Source organism: Catharus ustulatus, chromosome 28 (genome assembly GCF_009819885.2).
Source record: "Catharus ustulatus isolate bCatUst1 chromosome 28, bCatUst1.pri.v2, whole genome shotgun sequence".
In the NCBI taxonomy this organism is placed as follows: Eukaryota; Metazoa; Chordata; class Aves; order Passeriformes; family Turdidae; genus Catharus; species Catharus ustulatus.
In genome coordinates, this window is record NC_046248.1 from 2,410,412 (window position 1) to 2,429,784 (window position 19,373).

The 19,373-nt window shown below is 49.9% G+C and overlaps 1 protein-coding gene across 5 annotated transcripts in view; it reads right to left on the reverse strand.

Annotated features, from left to right (window-relative positions):
- Positions 1-251: 251 nt before the first annotated feature.
- Positions 252-19,373, reverse strand: part of LOC117007990 (opioid-binding protein/cell adhesion molecule homolog) — a 291,903-nt gene continuing 272,781 nt past the window's right edge. For 3 of the 5 annotated variants that reach the window (XM_033081488.1, XM_033081486.2, XM_033081490.2), the window contains 5 exons: positions 13,649-13,774; positions 13,239-13,385; positions 13,043-13,163; positions 12,546-12,697; positions 252-3,099 (listed from right to left, as the gene is read on the reverse strand). In XM_033081488.1, the coding sequence (XP_032937379.1) occupies positions 2,999-3,099; positions 12,546-12,697; positions 13,043-13,163; positions 13,239-13,385; positions 13,649-13,774 (647 nt within the window). In that variant the 3' untranslated portion in view covers positions 252-2,998. The remainder of the gene's footprint in view (positions 3,100-12,545; positions 12,698-13,042; positions 13,164-13,238; positions 13,386-13,648; positions 13,775-19,373) is intronic. The other 2 variants (XM_033081489.2, XM_033081487.2) reach the window with 1 other exon arrangement.

Below are 19,373 nucleotides of genomic sequence, written 5' to 3' on the forward strand. Positions count from 1 at the left end.
CAGGACCTGGGACTCACTGGTGGATTCCCAGGGGAGATGCATGGATGGGGTGAAGGATGGCCCAAACAGCAGCAGGCCCCCAGCTGTGGGGCTTGGACGATCCAAAGAGGGTCCAGCCGAGTGCTGGGTGACACCCCAGGTGTGGCAGAGGTCCCAGGCGCTTGGGAGCCCTCCCAGCTCAGCTCAGCAGGTGCCCAGCACCTCATCCCTTCCCTGGGGTGTGCGGGACCCGTGAAGCAAAGCCCCGAAGGTACAAAGTTCGTCAAACTTTATTGATACACTGCACAATCACAACCATCTCTTATTCTTGCCGAATTAGAAAAGGTTACAACTACAATGTAACATGCACAAATCTCAGGTAGTATAGCCACCCTTGGAATACAATGATCGACAGAAACTCAAGACCAGCCATCACGGCCGTCAGCAGGAGAGACCCGAGAGCCACACTGCCCCACCCCGGGCACCCGGCCACCCCCCGGGCATCCAAACATGGAGAGCAGTGGTCACAAATGGGTCTGCCACCCGGCAGGGCCGGCCTCAGACAGCCAACACGTTCCTCACAATGGCACGTTACATGGCACGAGAAAGTCGAATGCCGTCCCGGCAGGGTACAGGGGAGCCCACCCGCCCCGGGGACAAGGATGGGATGGGGGCAGCCCTGGCACCAGGCCCGCCAGCCTCAGTGTGCGTCGTGGCATCTCGTCGCCGCCACTCTCTGATTTGCCACGGCCCCTGGCCTTGTGACTGCAGCATTTCTGCTGTGGGGACAGAGAAGTTTTGGGGCTGACCAAGGAAAGGGCACGGGGTGACAGCAGGGGACTGTTGTGGGGCAGTGCAGACCAGTAAAGGCATCAGGGCAAGGTGCCTCCTGCACCCCACGGTACTTTTGGAGTGGGCAGGTGGGGAAGGATGTGCGTGTTGCCGTTCTGGCTGAAGACAGTGCCATCCCCACGCGATAAACATGCCCAGGGCCATGGGACAGGACCCAGACCGCTGACAGCGCCGCCTTTCTTGGATGCCAGTGGAGAAGCAGAGCAGCACCGCAGGGACCGCAGGACGCGGACTCACCCAGTCAGTGCTGGATCCACCAGGTAAGCCAGCACCGGGGCAGCCCCTGCCTGGGGCCAGGTGCTTTTTGTCAATCCGCCATGGTACATGTTGAACATCTAGGATCGGGGGGCAGGAGCACCCACTGAGATTTTGGAGCAAGTCCTGGGCAGCCCACTGAGAACAGGGATGAGGAGGGGCACGGCTGCGTAGAGGACAGGGTGGTGGCCCGTCATGGCCTCTGGCTCAGGGTGTTTTTTCCATCTTGTGTGCTGAGGCCTGGCACCCCAGCTTCCTTGCAGCCACAGAAAGCAGGTTTGGGCAGCAGCAGAGTTCGCATGGGGAAGACAGCATGTGCGTGGCCGTTGTTCTTAAGTCATCTCACTGATGGAGGGAGAAGGAAGGGACAAGGCACGGGGAGGTGCTGGACAGGACAGGGGACACTCTGTGTGCTTGCTCAGTGCCTCGCTGTAGTTGAGTCTCCCTGTCCCAGCAATAGGGTCTTCTGGTGCCACGTGTGGCTTTTCAGGAGCAGGATGGGAGTGTCCATCCCCAGACTGTGGCCCTAAAGCATTCCTGGGTGACCACGGAGTGACAAGAAGGCTCAGGGCTGCCACAATGTACCAGGCAAGGGGGTCCATGGTGCACAAGGCTATCAGGAGCACAATTCCATATGCAGGGAGGTGACGTGGCTACCACCACCGTGGGTGGCAGCTCCCAGGGTGTCTGGAAGAAGCAGAGAGGGCAGAGTCTGGGTGTGTCTGTTTTGGTGTCACAGGCAAGTTGCAGCAGGGAGCATTGGAGACATCCTTGTCCCTGCTGTGCCAGCACAGCAAATTGGCAGAGCCCAGGCCTCCTCCACAGGGTCAGACTTTCCTCAGGCAGGGGCACGTGGTGGGCAGGAGACAAGGCAGAGTGAGGACGTTGCAGCTCAGGGCCCTCAGAGGGGCAGAGATACAGACGGTCATGAGTGTCAGAGCCGTAGCAAAAGCCAATGTCAGCTGGTGTTTTGATCTGTCGTTCAGAGCCTCTGCCCCACGCTGGTGATGCTGTGCTTTTGATGTGCAGGTTGGAAAGTGCTTGGAAAACAAACCCAGAGAAACCTCCCCAAAAAGTGCTGGCAGAGCATCAAGGTGAGAGCCATGGGGCAGCCCCTGCGGTCAGGGGGGCAGCAGCAGAGTGGGCAGGGATCTGGAGCAAGGAGTGAAGGCCTGGCTGTCCAATGCAGCAAGAAGGTTCTAGTCTCTAGGAGGGCTGGTGGCAGTCCCCAGGGCTCACATTCCTGTGAGCAGCCTCGTGTCCTCAGGAAAGTGAGGGGGTTTTAGTGGGAAGCACAGGGGTACGATGTCAGCTGAATAAAGAGTAGTGGGAAGTGCATGACCCTGGAAGGACAACTGGTTGTGTTGGGTGACCCTCTCCCAAAGGGCCAGAGAGCATCCTGTCAGGAGCAGAGGCAGGGGATGGGGGGCTGGCCACATTGGGGTGCTTAGGGAGGAGCTTTGGCGATGAGAACTGACATTCAGGACCAAGCGGGCTGAAGGCAGAGCCAGGAGGCTTCAACCTTGGGGTCTTTTTGGGCATAGGCGGCTTAGTGAGACGACGAGACGGACATCCCGGTGAAGGCTCTGGGCGGCACCCGCCCCCACGGCTCCGTGCCCCCAGCGCTGGAGATGAGGCAGCCACAGGGAGCACCGTCCGTGCCAGCCCACATCCCCGGGGCGATGGTGGCGGGTGGCAGTCTGGTGGCACGTGGTGGGGTCTGTACAGCGTAACCGGCGGCGAGAACGATCCCGGCACGTGGGAGACGGGGCCATCCTCGGACGCTCGGCACCGCCGCCCGTCCTCCGGTGCATCGCCCGTCCGATGGAGAGGAGTCCCCGGGCGGCGCGGCGGCCGAGCCCGCGGCGGGGGAGAGGTGCGGCGAGGCCTCCCGGGACCCTCCGCTCCCTTATCAAAAGTCGAGGAGGAGGCGAGCGAGGAGGGTGGCCCAGAGGCAGATGCCAGCAGCCACCCGGGACGCGGCATTGCCGCCGTCGTGCACCGCTCCGGGCCCTGTACGGAGAGAACAGAAAGACAAGGACAGCGTTAGGGCCACGGAGAGAACCCACCCTCCCGTTGTCCCTGCAGTTCCTCTTCTCATCCCATCCTAAGCTGACCAGGGTGCTCTGTTCCCCCTTGCAGGAGTGGTGGATTTGTCCATCATTTGGAGAGCATTGTCCATGTTGAGGAGGAGGTGAGGAGGTTTGCAAAGAGCTTGAGGAGCACTTAGGGCAGGCACAGTCCTTGTCTGAGGAGGAGGAGGATACCTTGGGCAGGTGTCAGCCCAGCCCCACCATGCCTGGAATTGCCCTCCTTGGAGAGTCCTGATGCAAACAACCATATGAGAGCCACTGGGACCAGAGACTTTGGTGCTCCTGAGCGGCACAGCTCGTGACTGGTAACGAAGGATCATCAGCTCAGGAGATGGCATTGTCCAGATGTGGATTCTCAGGTATCCAGGAGCATTTTGGGGTCACTGTGGGGTTCTTGGCTAGCAGGTCAGGCAGGGAGGAGGCTGGTCATCTGGGTACACCACTGGAGTGGAGATTTGTTGCTTTTTTTTTTTTTTTTTTGTGTTAGGGTTGTTATTTGGGCTGCAGGGCACACAGGGGGGCAGACAGGATGGGATGAGCAGCTGGGTAGAGTGAGGGAAGCAGAAGCAGCCACCACACACTGCCACAGGGCCATAGGTCTGTCCACATTCCCTGTGGAATGGAGAGGCATTTGGGGAAGTCACAGGTCTGAGTCCCAGTACTGGCATTCTGAAAGGGAAGAAATAGAGAAACAAGTGCTCAGCTGTCATAGCATTAAAACTCAGGGCATGGATGAAGTGTGAAGTTAATGGGATTCTTATGCATTTGTGAATATGCTCTCAGACCTGCAGCCACCTGGAATGGGTTCATCACAGAATCCCAGATGGATTGGGTTGGAAGGGATCTTAAAAACAATCTTGTTCTATCCACTGCCATGGGTTGGGACACCTTCCATTATCCCAGGTTGCTTCAAGCCCCATCCAACCTATCCTTGGACACTTCCAGGGATGGAGCAGCCTCAGCTTCTCTGGGCAACCTGTGCCAGGGCCCCACCACTCTCAAAGTGAATTTTTTTTTTTGCAGTATCTAATCTAAACTTATCCTCTTTCAGTTTAAAACCATTCCCCCTTGTCCATGCCCTTATCAAAAACGCTTCCCCAGCTCTCCTGTAGCCCCTTCTGACCCAAATCATTCTGTGATTCCATTAAATCATATCCAGTTACAATAATGGTGTTATTGCTTGTCTTTTTATCTACTGATTTTTTGTGAACATTTATCTTAATTCAGGAAGAGGCAAAGGAGAGTCTGAGATGTTAAATCCAAGCACTGCCCGAAGGTGAAGGAAATGATGGGAAGATTGAGTGATGAGCAAGAAGCTGTGTCGTGCCCATGCTCAAACAAAATTGATTGTAAGAGCACATGATCATCCAAGAGGGGTAGAACTGCTATGCCCTAATCAGACATTTCCTTGCTGAATAGACCTTGTGATATGAAAGGTGGAATCCCACATTTGTTAGGGGCAGGTAGGGCCTTTGCAGGTAGAAGTGGAAAGGGCTTCTTAGCTTGGTTTCCCTCAGACCTGTCACTGCTCCCTCTTCTTTGGTTTTGACCCCTCAAGCCAATGGCAGCAGCTCAGCACATCTTCCAAACTCATAAAAACAGTGAAAAGTTCTACAGATTTATAATACTAAATGCTGATTAGCCTTAAACTTTTATGTATTTACATCTGCCCAACCACTGCTGAATCGGTGCCTTTCTCTAGCATCTCTATAGATGTGGAATTTAATGTGTGACTAATTCTTATCACTATTTTCTAGTTCACAGTTCTGCACTGGTTATTGGCTTTGATTTAATGACACTTTTAGAAATTTCATAATCTATCCTAAAGCAATTGCATTGTGGTTGAGTTGGAGAGTTCCCAGATAGATAAGTCACCTAATACAGAGAGGAAATAAAACTAAAAATGCTGGGTCATTACTAGAAAAAGATATTTTCTCTTAAATTTATTCTTTGTTCTTTTCTGTGGAAGAATGTATTCTGGTATCAGACAGCTTGGCCTTGTAAAGATTGTAAAGATACTCTACAGAAGAGACAAGAATAAAGATACAGGCACAAAATAAAGTAGTAATTAGATACAATCACAAAATCAGGGCAGATGGCTCTTTTCATCACAGGCTGCCTGTGACTCCTGTGTGTTCTCTGAACTGTCACTCTCTACAGGAAAAGGACAGGTCCCACCAGGACAGAGAGAGCTCAACTGAGGCTCCCTAGCCCTGTCATCCCAGCAAATATTTTGGCTTTGCTTTGCTCAAACCCCAGTGCCTGGGCATTGAGGTGTGAGTGCACTTGGACTCTGGCTGCCCCTACTCAGCTTATTTATTACTGCAGTTATTAATTATTGCTTGCTTTTAGTTTTCTTCCTCTTGATTTATTTTGTCTCCACTTTTCTGGTTATTTTCTCCCTTTCCTAACTATTTCCTTCCTTCTCCATGAGGCAACCTTAGATTTTTTGAGACCTTGATTTGAGTACAGATGGCAAGGTTGGGGTTTGGTTTCTCTCCTAATATCTTGAATACAAAGGTCAGAAGGAATCAGTGGGTCTATGGTGAATTGATTTTCTTAGCCTGTGTTGGAGGCACTCTCAACTCCACTGTGAGCCATGGGAATAACACAAATGTCTACAGAGCTAATGAATCCCTTCACATGCACAAAAAAAAATAGCTTTTCCTTTCTTTTCCTGCCTTCTTTCTGTCCAGAACAGAAGTCCCATGCCTTCCTCTCCACTCCCAATTTTTTGCAACATTCACCCTTGTCCAGGTGAGATATAGACACGTGGAGATGAAGAATTTAGGATGTGTCTCTTGCTGCTTTTCATTTTCAGGACTCAGGGGAAACAGGAAGGGAACATGCTCATGGTCAGGGCACTGCTGGAGCCTCTCTTTCCTAGAGGGCTCAGGAAAGGACAGCAGTTCCTCTCTGCTTCTCGTGGTCTGCAAAAGCAGCTAATGGGGGAAAGTCTGTCCAGTTCTTCATGTCTGAGGACAGAAATAACTGAAGGAAGTCTGGGGGACCTGCTGGGGGGAAGCCTGACCAGTGACTCATGTCTGAGAGCAAAGGCAGCTTAGAGTAAGTCTTGGCAACCTCCCCAGGATGAGATTTTTCCTGATATTTCCCCTCAGGTAACTGCATGGTCCTTCAAGCCTGTCCCTGCTCATCGAAGGGGGTTGGACTAAATGACCTTTAAAAGGTCCCTTCCAACTCAAATGATGATTCTAAGAAGATCCAACAGGGATGTTCACCCTTGTGACTGAACAGCCACCGAGTGCAGAGCAAGGAAGAAGTAGTGGTGGCTTCTTGCACACAAATAGGAGACACAAGTTGAGCAAGATCTAAGGCTTGCCACAAACACTGACCCTGGAACACTGTGGTAATGTGAGCAGTGCTTATAGGTAAGCATTTTATAGCATAGTGCAATATATGGATTATTTATAGCATCTAATGGCAAAGTCAGCAATTGGCATTTCATGAAATAGTTAAGAGGAAACACAAAGTAAGTAACAAACACAGGAAAACAACTGCACATGTGAAATATAGGGACCAAGTGGAAATAAAAGTGTGGAAGAGAAAAAAAAAAACAAAAACATGTATTTGGTAGAGAAGATAATAGGTGAAGGCAAAGTAACCCCACAGGATAACAGGGAACGTGCTGGGAAAAACCCTACAAAACAAAAACAAGAAGAGGGAGTTGTCCCTTATCCCTACACAGGAAGAAGAAGAGAACATTGATAAATACTGAGGAAAAAGAAGACATCCCACTTCAGGTCTGACTTCATTCAACAAGACATGAAGGAAGCTCTTCCCCCTCACCTCCAAAGCTGCCCCAACCACAGTTCTGTGGCACAACCTCTGCCTCCCCATAAAAGTGCTCCCCTTTGAGATTCACAGCAAATTCAGGCCAAGTTTATTAAAGACTAATTATTTACTTGTGTGTTGATGATGATTAAAGCCTAAGCCTGGGTGATGTGTCATGTTAATGATTGTCTAATAAAGCCTGGCTTAAGGTTTCAAGCTGTGTTGGTGTCTTTGAAACATCTCACCAGATCTCAGCTGCAGAAGTAAGGTTGGGGGACACAGAGGTCCAGCCAGAAGAGATGGAGCTGGAGAGCTTCACTCTGCTCCAGGTGCTTGGGATCTGCATCCTCTCCCAACAATACTGTGCAGACAGCCAAGAGGTGCAGGTGCTCACAGGACAGGGCACAATGTGATTTAGAGGCACAGCCAGGGCCAGGGGACAGAGAGCCTGTCATGAGCAACTCGTGGTGACAAGGGAACTCAAAGTCACCAGGCTGGCTAGGGTGAGGGTGGGACTGACACAGCACTGGTACACAGGGGTTCCTGGGTGTGGGATGGAACAGAAGGAGTCAGGACAGGGACACAAACTCAGGTTCAAGCTCTGGTGTCGCTGCTGGAGTTGGTGACCTCAAATACTGAAAGAAGAGAACTCAGGGAAGCTCAGAATGGTCCCCAGAGATGGAATGTGACCTCAAATGATCCCATGTTAATTGGCTGACCTCAAATAACCCCCAATGACCTAAAGTAACCTCAAAGTGCTCTGTAGAGAGTGGGTTTGACCTCTAGTAACCCCAATGGCCTATAGTAACCCCAAATATGAACTGGTTGCCCTCAAATAATGATCTCAAGTAACCTCAAAGTGCTCTGCCCAGAACAAGTTTGACCTCTAGTAACCCAAATGACCTATAGTAACCTCAATGACCTCTAGTAACCCCAAATATGACCTGGTTGACTTCAAGTAACCCCCTAACGACCTGTAGTAACCCCAAATATTAACTGTTGACCTCACATAACCTCAAAGCACTCTGCCCAGAAGAAGTTTGACCTCTACTAACCCAAATGACCTACAGTAACCCCAAATGTTAATTGATCGAGCCCAAGTAACCAATGATCCAAAGTAACCATAAAGTACTCTACAGAAAGTGAGTTTCTCCCAGGTAGCCCCAAATGCTAATTAGTTGACCAAATAACCCCAATTAACCCCAAGAGTTAGCCCTTTCCAGCTCTCTTGGAGCCCCTTCAGGCACTGGAAGGGACTCTAAGGTTTCCCCAGAGCCTTCTCCCCTCCAGGTGAACACTCCCAGCTCTCCCAACCTGGCTCCAGAGGAGAATTGCCATTTCCTGAGGGGTGTTTGGAGCAGAAGATGCTGAGGGGAGGGATGGCTCAGCCCAGAGTCACAAGGCTCCAAGCAGCAGCACAGCCAGCCTCCAGCACCAGCCACCTGCCCTGATCCCACCCAGAACATCCACACAGCATAATCCACTCAATTAACAGGAAAAAATAATTTTATTTTTGACCAGAAAGAATGGAAGCCTTTGTAATTCCCCACCCAACAGTGTTCTGTCCCCTCCACTGCTTCCAGCTGGGCTGGCTGTGGCACCATGGCACAGCAATGTGTGCCCACCAGTTCCTGAAGCAAAATAAAACTGGGGATTGCAGCTCCCCAGACTCTTTGGCAGCAATTTTGGAGCTTACACATCTCAGACTTTTTGTGGGGTATTAATAATGGCAGGTGATAACTTGAAGAATGATGAAATGAGGTGTGAGCTGCTCCCTTGACCTGAAAAACAGTGCTGGTGGCAGACACAAAAGAGCATTTGGATAGATTCACCTGCCCTTCGAAGTTCCTGTAATGCACAAAAATAGATGTGGGGTAATTACTTTTTCTTCTGTACAAAGGACCTGCTTCAGATTTATACTCCCTGAATACAGCACTGCCTCCTTCTCCTCTCCTTACTAATTTCCACTCTTAATATTGCTTAGGTTTGTCAGATTACTGGTTTGTGTGCACAAATAAACACAGAAAATCACTGCAATCACAGACACTCCACAGCAATAGGTAAACATGGCAAAGATGCTATTTCTTACTTTTTTTTTCTTTGCATATGTTTTGCATTTATTCTCTTTTTGTAAAACTCAAATATTTGTAGTGAGGCTCTGGCACAGGTGCCCAGAGAAGCTGTGGCTGCCCCTGCATCCCTGGAAGTGTCCAAGGGCAGGTTGGATGGGGTTTGGAACAAGCTGGGCTGTCCCTTCCCACAGCAGGGGGTGGAACTGGATGAGCTTTAAGGTCCTTTCCAGCCCAAATCATTCTGTGATTCTACTACTTGTTTTAAGTGTTTTAAGTCAAGCAGTCTTTAAATATTGAATCAGAGCTCTTATTCTTAAAGACATAATTGCTTTCCCTTGCTTTTATGTATTTAGTCTGAAGCTGCTGATTCTTAAGAGAGTGCACAATAAAGCATGAAAAGATTTTATCTCTCCATAGAATAATTGGTTTAAATCACATCTAACACTTGGTATTTTAGCTTATATTCAGTTAACTCATCCAATCATCAATCACGGAGATTACATACTGGAAATGAGACCCTGAACATCGGAAAAATGCAGATGGCATCTTTTATAAAACACCTACATCTCTCTTTATTCCAATAAATCTTCAATGGAAAGGGACAATACAAGGTCCCAGAGCTCCCAGTTTGGAATGGGGGCTTGGGGGAACTCTGACTGAGGGACACACTGCACTTGAAAGAGATGTAAAGATCCAGGTCTGGGTGATTTTTTCCCCCCTATCTCCATATAGAAATAGCAAGTACAAAATGCAACGTGCTCATCAAAAAGTGAGCTCAGACATGATATTTTTAAATAAAAGCATTAGCAGATTTCCAACCACTTGTGCTCCCCTCCCCTTTGCCAAAGGTTGGTAGAGACTGTCCAAGAAAAACCACACACATACACAAATAGAAGCTCTCTCATCTTTTCCACTCCTCCCTGTGTTTCCAAGAAGCTGCAGTTTTGACTGACAAGCTGTTGAATTTCACAACATGTTTGCAAAATGAAAAAAAGCGCAATCCTTGAGGAGGGATGGAATCCCACCTGCTTAAATTCCTTTTTGAGCTCACTCCATGGCCTGCTCCTCTCTGCTCCAGAGTGTTTCACTCAATACACACTTGAAAGATGGGGGGAAGACAGAATGTGAATGTTTGCCTTTTTATCCATTAAAAGTTACAAAATTAAAATAGCTTTAGGTATCCTGGGAGTTCATAGCAATATCCAAAGGATGTGCCAATATCCTTTCACAGACAAATTTAAGCTTCAGTGTTGGTGCAGGTAAATACCCACATGAAAACAAATGGAACATTTAAAGTTTCAACTTTTCCTTCCTAAGGCTTTTTCTTGCAGTCTCACTAGTAAATATTTTCCTAATCTTTATATAAAACAAGGATTAGAGGAATATTAGCATTCCACTGAACAGACCATCACTAACAGGAGCTGCTACAAGGCAGGGGAAGTTTAACTCAGCCACAGGATTGGGCTCCTACCTCTCACTTTTTATGGATGATTTTTAATATCCCTGTTTTGCCATCTATGGAATCACTTCTAATGTACTTCACTTCAGCCTGCTGGACGTGTTTGGGAGATTAATTTATTAAAACAAGGTGAAATTTTGTTTTCTCTGCATGTTGGCATCAGTTAATAACCAGTGTGAGAAGATTGCTGTGTTGTCACAGGAGAAGTGTATAAAGAGCAACATTAACTGCTGAGAGAAGGAAAAATGCCTGAAAACAGATGCTGTCAAATAAAAGATAGCCAGAAGATAGCTTGGAACAAAACCAAAAACCCCTAATCCAGTCCTCTTCTGAGTTAGTTGCAATGCAACTTTTTCTTTAGTCTGGTTTCAAGCCATGGAAAAAAACGACTTAGGTGATGTTATTTTGTCTCACATCAGAGAAAGTGTAAGAGTGCCAGCAAGACAGGGAAACAGGAAAAAAATGGATATTGGGAAAACTGGATTGGAAACTCAATGTACTTATTTATGTACTAAATATCATAAATACAATATTTACTATATAGAGTCATAGAATTATCCAGGTTGGAAGAGATCTTTAAGAGCATCAAATCCAACCATTAATTCAGCATTGCCACTGAAACTCCTAAACCCCTAAATCTTATATGTATAAAATGCCTCATGTACATTGTAAATTATATATTGTACTATATAAAAACTAATAATGTACACTAGATATTCTATAATTTATATACTATGAGTATAATACATAATATATAATAAAGAGCAATATGCTTATATATAATAATATATGTCAAGACACTTATTAAATATAATATATGAATAATACTAGTTTTCAAATCTATGTAATATCTTTGTATTATTGATATATTATTATTATTAATCTATAGTACATTTGAATTCTATTACATTGTATATAGGCTATTATACTATACTGCATTGTACTGGATATTGGGAAAAATTTCTTCACCAAAAGGGCAAAACACAAGAGAACAGACCAGAACAGTAGAGAAGGAACAGAACCCAGAGTTTTGACCCAAAGAGAAGAAATCAGGCAGAGCAGAACTGGTTAGAATAGAAAGGCCTGGACCAACCCCTACCCAAACAGCACAGATTGGCACCTAACAGACCCAAACACAACCCTACAGAACACAACAGAACAGAGGGGAGCAGAAAACACCTGGATGGGTCAGCCAGCCCCACAACCAAAGGCAAAGATGTGCCACTCCCACCACCCCAAATCACCAAGCACCCTCAGGCCCCCACCTCAGTACAAAGCTTTGCTCCCACTGTCCACCCCGATGCTGCCAAAGTCCAAGCTGGTGTGGAAACTCTTCTCCCTCCCAATGTCTCCTTGAGCCTGCTACCTGACCTCCATCCTCCCTGTCCTCCTGGAGACTGCTGGGTAAAGGCAGGTTCCTGCTGTCCACCCTTGGATCGTGACAGCCCTCTCGGCTTGTCACAATGCCAAAGGGACATGCCACAGGTACACACCGCCTTCCTCAATGACACCATTCCTCAGACACCTTCCTGCCCTGGCCACCTGAATCACCCAGGCTGATGTCACCCATGCTGCTATTGCCAGTACAATGATCAGTGCTGGCAGTCCTGCCAGTAGCAAACAAGGGAGAAGCCCCGCACCACGCACCCGGAGCGCGTTCTCACCTGTCCCAGGCTCCCTCCTCACCCCTGTGCTCCAGCTCCAGGGCTCAGCCAACTGTTGGCCAACTGTGCTGTCAACGGGCTGATACAGATCTCATCCTCTGAGCATCCTCTGGCAGAACCTCGCTGCTTGGGGTTTGTGCTGTTTGGCACCTCGATGGACCAGGAACACCAAATACAGCCAGCTCTGTTCCATCGTTCCACCACTGGTCATCTGCCAGCCTCCTCCTCTTCATCCTCCTCATCGTGCTGTTCAAACTCCTCTTCATCCTCCTCCTCCTCTCCTCTTCTTCATCCTCCTCCTCTCCAAATGCCTCCTCTTCACTCTCCTTTTCTTATTCCTCCTTGTCACCTCACCTTACTGCAAAAAAACAGCACCTACCATAGAGGATGATGCTGGCGTTGGTGTTGCCCAGCTTGTTCGTGGCCACACACGTGTAGTTGCCGTAGTCCTTCTCCGAGACGTTGAAGAAGGTCAGCGTGGACAGGCGGCCCTTGCTCTCGATCCGCACTCCCTCCAGCCCGTTCGCTAACCTGCACAGAAACGCAGACAGCGCTGTTGGGAGAACGGGGCTGCAGCTCCGCGATGGATCTCGCCCCTCCCTGGGCACCCCTTTGCTTCCCACCAGCCAACATCACATACACCAACATGTTCCCCCACTGGATTTGCACATCACAGTTTTGAAGATGAACTCTCCATCCTACTGCCACCATCTCTGGGAGAAACAACTCTGGGATTTCCTCAGCCCTTAGTTGAGCACCCACCCAAATGAGTTGATCCCAACCTTTTTCCAAGCACTGTCACCCCTCTCTACCTTCTCACCTTGTCATCCCCAAGGCTGTGGCTGTCCTCCCCATCCTCCACCTGCAGCCCCTCACCTGGTGTCCTCCTTGAACCACTGAAACTCCGCCACGGGGACGGCCGAAGCCTCACACTGCAGGATGCCCTTCTGGCCCACCGAGGCGCCCGTGTTCTTGGCGTTGGAGATGTACGGCGGGTCTGTGGAGGCATGGTGCTGTGTCACACTGGCCCACATGCCCCCACTCCCCACCATTCCCATGTGCCTACACTCACAGTTGACGGTGACTTTGACTTTCCGCACGTCTGGGGCGGCCACGTCGTTGACGGCGCTGCATTCGTACTCCCCAGACTGGTCCCGTGTGATGCCTGTGATCTCCAGGTACTCGTCCTCACTCACAAAGGTCTGCCCTGGGGGATTTACTGAACGTGTGGCACCATCACTCATGGAACTAACAGCAGGAACTCCCCTGTGCCCCTGCCCCAACACCCTCTCCCCTTCACCCAGGAAGCACCTGACAAGCACCCTTAGCCCCATCCCAGGCCACACCAAAATGTCACCACCTCTGACTGTGAGTCACCTTAATGCCACCCTGACACCTCTAAAGGGACAGCCATGCATCCCACACAGGCCATGATGGCCCCTCCTCAGAGCCAGGCAGTTCACCCACCAAGCAAGGGCTCACCTTTCCCGGAGAGGTGCCGCCATGTGACGGTGGGCTCCGGTCTCCCAAAGGCCAGGCACATCAGGGTCACGCTGCTGCCCTCGTTCACGGTGATGTCCGACGAGATGTTGACAATCTGGGGGGGCACTGCAAGACATAAAGGCCACCAAAGACACCATCAGCACACCAGCTTGCCAGGCACATCCCCTGACAGACCTGTCCCATCATGAGATGCTGGTGTCCACTCATCGCCCTGTCCAGTCTGCAATTCCTCCTCTCCAAACCACTTTCCTGGACTGGAGCCAAGCACGGATCTGGGGTGTGGAGGTGTCCACTCGCTGTGCCAGCCCCCCCACTCCATGGTCGAGACCCCGATAACCAGCTCTCGTTATGGCCTGCGACAAGGCTCATATTTTAGCATATTTATTAAAGCTGTTTAAATTACTGAGCGTCTGCTCCTTCAATACTGGCCGGGGTGATTTATATTACTCTATCCCCAGATACTCCATCTAATAAATAACTTGGCAATCTCCGTACCCATAAATATCCCTGGCCGTGGCAAAAAGCAATTAAAGCTCGTTGCCGATGCTGCTTCCTGGTGCTCTGGGCTGTCGGACACAACCCCCTAAAGGCTCTGCACCCCAGGGAGTATGAGGCCATATTTAACAACCCTCCCCAAATGGAACACCATACCTACAATGCCAGAAAGGATGCTTTGTGCCCCCTCCCCAAGCACACAACATGGTGAGAAACCAGGTGAAGTGGCATCAGATGCCAAACCTTTGCACCCAGGGCTCTCCCTGGAGCACTGGGATTCCAGGATAATCACCTGAAAACAACTGTGGCCAACACCAGCACTGCCTGCAAGGGAAAGTGGGGCTGTCTAGCTCTCCTTGCACCCCAGGGAAGCTCTCCTCACACTCCCAGGAAGGTTCTCCTCTCTCCTGGTGCAGGAGAGGCAGCACTGCAGGATGAGCCATGGCAAAGATGCGGCGCGGGCTCTGCAGCCCTATGGGTTCTGCAAGGCAGTAAATTTCCCAGCAACTTGACACATTAATATAGAAGTACAGTCTGTTATAGCAGAGGGAGATTGTCTGAGTCCTTCAGGGGAAAGCAGCAATCCAAAAATGAAAAGTGTGTGCCGGCAACTGCTGGAAAACGTAGTTAACGCTCGGAGCAGAACCGGCAACTCCGACAGCGCGGCCACAATGAGCTCCAGGAAGGCTGCAAATGGCCCTTCCTCACTCTGACAAGATGACACTAATCCATATTACCAGCATCCTTGCACCTCTCCCCTCCGGTAACAGCACCTCAAACTGGTACCAGGGACATGTGAAAACTACAAGAACATTCAGGACAAGGCTTCCCACAACTGGGCATTTTTTATCTGCTCCTGAGCCTGCACACCAGCCCTCCTCATGAGCAATTTTGGTCCGAGATGACATCACCATCGTTAGTGGATGCTGAGACCTTGGGGTGCCACCCCTGCTCCAGATGGCAGCCCGTCTCTTCTTTGTGTGCTTTTGCCTGCAGATGCTGGACTAGAGCGATGGTGTGTGATGCATAGCATCAGCAAAATCACAGTTATTGTTCTATCCTCGCCCTCCCAGCCACCTCCAGTTCAAGGCTGAGATGCTTTTCCTGTCCTTTGAGTTTCAAACCACAAGTACAAAATGAGACGCAGAAACTGGTGCTCTGGGCATAGATGTGAGCCTGTCCCCCTCTTGGGCACAGAAATACTTTCATTCCTGTGGAAAAAATTACCACTACCCTTAACCACTACAGTCCCAGTGCTCCCATTTGGAAAACCCCAAGCCACACAAACCCACACACATCAGCCTGAAAGCCCTTCCCTTAGCAAAGGATGCTGACACAGACATGCCAGCAGGTCTCACAGTGGGGAACTGCATTTCCTGAACATCCAGACACCAGGGAAGCACGGCCATGCTTCCACTGCCCTAATGCAATCAGGAATGCCCCTGTGAGCTGGCAGGGACATGCTGTGGAGGGACACCCTTGGACAGCACGGGGACCACACAGGGCAGTTCAATACCCACAACTGCGATCGTTGCCTATGAAGTTACCAGGACTTGGAGAAGGACATCAAAGGACCTTGATTACATTTTTATAGATCCCACTGACTGGGCTCTCAAGGATAGTGTCTCAAGGACACACTGGTTTGCCATGGGAAGATTTAATCCTATGGGAGGAGTGGGTGGAAACTGGGACCACTTAGGGATGCAGGCAGGGGAAGTCTGGTGGCAAACATGACTGTGTGGATAAAACCAACCTGCAGTCACACCCTGTCAATACCATGAGATGGGGATGGCTGGCCTGACAAGCACATCTCACTATAGCTGCCTTGTTCAGGGCAGTGACAGTTTGGGATCTGTGCTGGGAGTGGAGTCCAAAGGCTCTCCCATGCCCCATAGATCCCTCTTGGTCCCCTCCCAGATCAGGTAGCCCTGAAAATGCCTTGCAGTCCTCCCTCATGATGGTAGGTGCTGTTTCTAGTTTTACCTGCTGACAGCATCCTTTCCCTGAATTACCTTTGCTTCTCTACATTTCCCTCCCTCTGCCCTACACAGCTGCAGTGAGAAAAATAAAGTAGAATACCATCTCTATCCCCTTTTATCCACAGTCCTCCCTTGCAGAAGTCTACAACTACAAGCAAATTGAATAAAGAATAAATCCTGAGGAAGCAACGAGCAGCATGGTCTCACCGGAGCGACGAGCAGCGCTCAGAGGGTTTCGTCAGCCCTACGTAATATTAATCACAGGGAAGTTAATGCATAAGGTTTGGTAAGCCAAAAAATACATTTGCACTGTAATTTCTTGTTTGTTCGCAAAGCCGGTGAGAGAAATTGGATGTGAAAGCGATGCCACTAAATTCAATAACAATAAGCTCGTGATTTATCTCCTTCCTTTACCACTTGAGACCTGCACTGCCTGATGTGCCGATCCACGTTCTCTGTGGGGTGTGTGCTAGTGCCTGCCACCATCCATGGGGACTGTGAGGTGCGATCCCTCCCCTCACCTCCCAGCCTGGGCCCTGGGGGGCTGGCCATGGGATCACACCTTGGTGAGGCTGCCATGCCCTGTGATGCTCTGTGCAATACTCGGGATATCTGTGGGACTCTCCCCAGTATGTTCCATCCCACCATCTGCTCTGGCCACCCATGATGGCTTTGCACTTGTGGACCCATCTGGGGGCAAAAGCAACGGCAAAGCTCGGCTGTGGTACGAGACACCGAGGCGTGAGGAGGGGTGGTCACTGCTGCCAGGGACGCCTCTTCCCTTCTAAACCGTGGGGGAAAATCAGCACCTCGGGAATGGCTGCAGGATCAGTGACTGCACATGACGCTGACGCACACACCGTGTGCAGGCTGACTCATCCCCGGCCGCTCCGGAGCGCCGGTCCCTACCGGAGCCACTCGCCGCCGTGGCCCTGGATTATTTTTAGCTGCCAGATCATTACTGCTGCACGCCTCGGAGCGGAGAGTCTGCATGAGCACAGTGGCTGACACATGCAACTGATGTCCCTCCTCCACATCATTAGCTCCTAATCCATTAAAAGAGATCTCTTCCTACACTGCTGATAAGGGGAGATGACAGATGGATAACTATGGGCTCTTCAAACCACCAGGCAACAGCCACTTGTCCACCTCTACCTGGGGGAGAGGTCCCCACAGGGACAGCAGAGAGGGACATCTCACCTTTGGAGCTCTGAAGCCTCCATGGACACCGTCACACTTAGAGCACACTGGCACCTCACTTTCCATCCCCTCTCACACATCTCCTGTTTTGGGGAGCGTTCATGCAGCTCCCTCACCTCTCCAGCTGCAGTGTCCAGCTGTGCCCTGTGACAGGTGATGCTGTCACCCTAGCAGGGGTTGGATGCCTGCAGGAGATGACACTGCCTCCCTTCCCAGCACCCCAGCTGCCTATAGCCCCAGGCATCTCCAGCTCTGCACAAGCCTCCCCGGCACAGGCAGGATGGGGCTGTCAGAGGTGTCACTGTGCAAGGTCTCATTAGCGTACAGAAAGTCAGCACAAAGGAGGCAAATATGCTGAAAGCTCACATTTTGCCTGTGCTTTCCATCTCCTCCACTGATGAGAAGCACAGCAGGGTGGCACAGGGGCCTCCTCCAGTCCCTGTGTTTCTGATGAAGGCACCAGCAATACGAGACCTTCCCTGGAACAGCTCCTGTTTGGGGCTGAGGCCCTTAAATGGGGCACCTGAGAGCCAGCTCCTGGATGGCAGATGGAAATTGATGTTTTCTCTCTCCAACTCATTGCTTTTGGGGTGCAGGAGATACCTGCAGGGACACACAGAGTAACCCTCTGCAAATGCACCTCAATGTTCCCATGGGGGAAGTGACTGGGGCGGGGAGGTGACACCGAGAGTTTTAACAACATGTTGCTTCTCGGCAGCAATTATGATCATCTCTGATCGAACTCTTCTGGTGACAGCCCAGTCTGAGAGGCTCATCTGAGCTGATTTTATTGAGATAATGGATTAAGCACTTCTAAAAGCTCCAGTTTGGTCAACAAAATGATTTTTGTTGTTCGAATTTCCCTGCTAAGCAAGCTGCGTGTCATGGCCTCATTTTTTCTACAGGCACTCCATTTTGGTAACATCTTCCTTTTCCCTTTGCTTGAGGCCTTCAACACCCTCTTTTCATAGCCTTCCCCAAGCAAAACACTCTCTGTGGGATCCTTTTACAGGAAGGAACATGGCAGAAATGAAATACAGGCACCGAGCACCCTTTGCCAGGCGGAGTCACCTGACTGCTCGCAGTGCATCCTTTTTCTCCAAGTTTTCATGTTGAGACAGGGAAAGCAATAAAACTGAAACTCACAGTGTTATACCTACTGTGTAACCACCTGTCAGTAAATTTATGAACAATTAGGAAGTGAGAGTGCTTCCCAGGGAGCTATTTGTGTGCGAGCTAAAACGTTCTTTCTGTTCGGAAATATAATGGGGAAACAACTTCACCAGTTCTCCCTCCTCTTCCCCAGTTTTGTTTTTTTGCTGTAATTAATCATCTGTTGCTGCTGCTCCCTGTGGCACATCCTGATGGCTCCTTTACACCAGTTTCAGGCAGCTTTAGACTGGGAGCCCAAGGATGAACCCCATCCTGTCCCTTTCCCATTCTACAATCTGGATTTTGTGGCAGGCACTTTAGGGACAGTGCTGTTCCTGCCTGGGCAGTGTGTGCTGTTTTCTGACTCTTCTCCTTCCAGACCTTCCCCCTCTCCCTGCCCTCACTCTTCCATTACTCTTTCATTTCTCCCCTTTGCTGCCTCTTGCCTTTTTGATGCTCTGATGCTTTTCTGTGTGCGCACATTTCCTTCTCTCTTTCCTTTGTTCTAGTGTTTCTGGGCTTTTCTTCTCATCCTTTGTTTTTTAACTTTATTTCTCCCCCCCTCTAGTTGCTTCCTTCTCCAAGCTTTGCTATTCCTTCCAGATTTTCTCTGGGCTGCATTGTCTTTGAATTCACTGCCACAGTGCTCCTGCATCACCTTCACTTGGCTGTTTACACTCTCCTGCCCATCCTCTGCTTCTTCAGGGAGGAAGGAAGGCTGAGATAGGGGTCTGGCTGCAACTTTCCATCCAACCTTTCCCTTTGGAACAAAATATCTCAATGGGGGTGGCTTGGTTGTGGGGAGTGGAGGTAGGTAGCCTTCTGAGAGCCTTAAGGAGCCAGTTGTTACCACAAGAGAAAAATAAAAACTCAGTTTG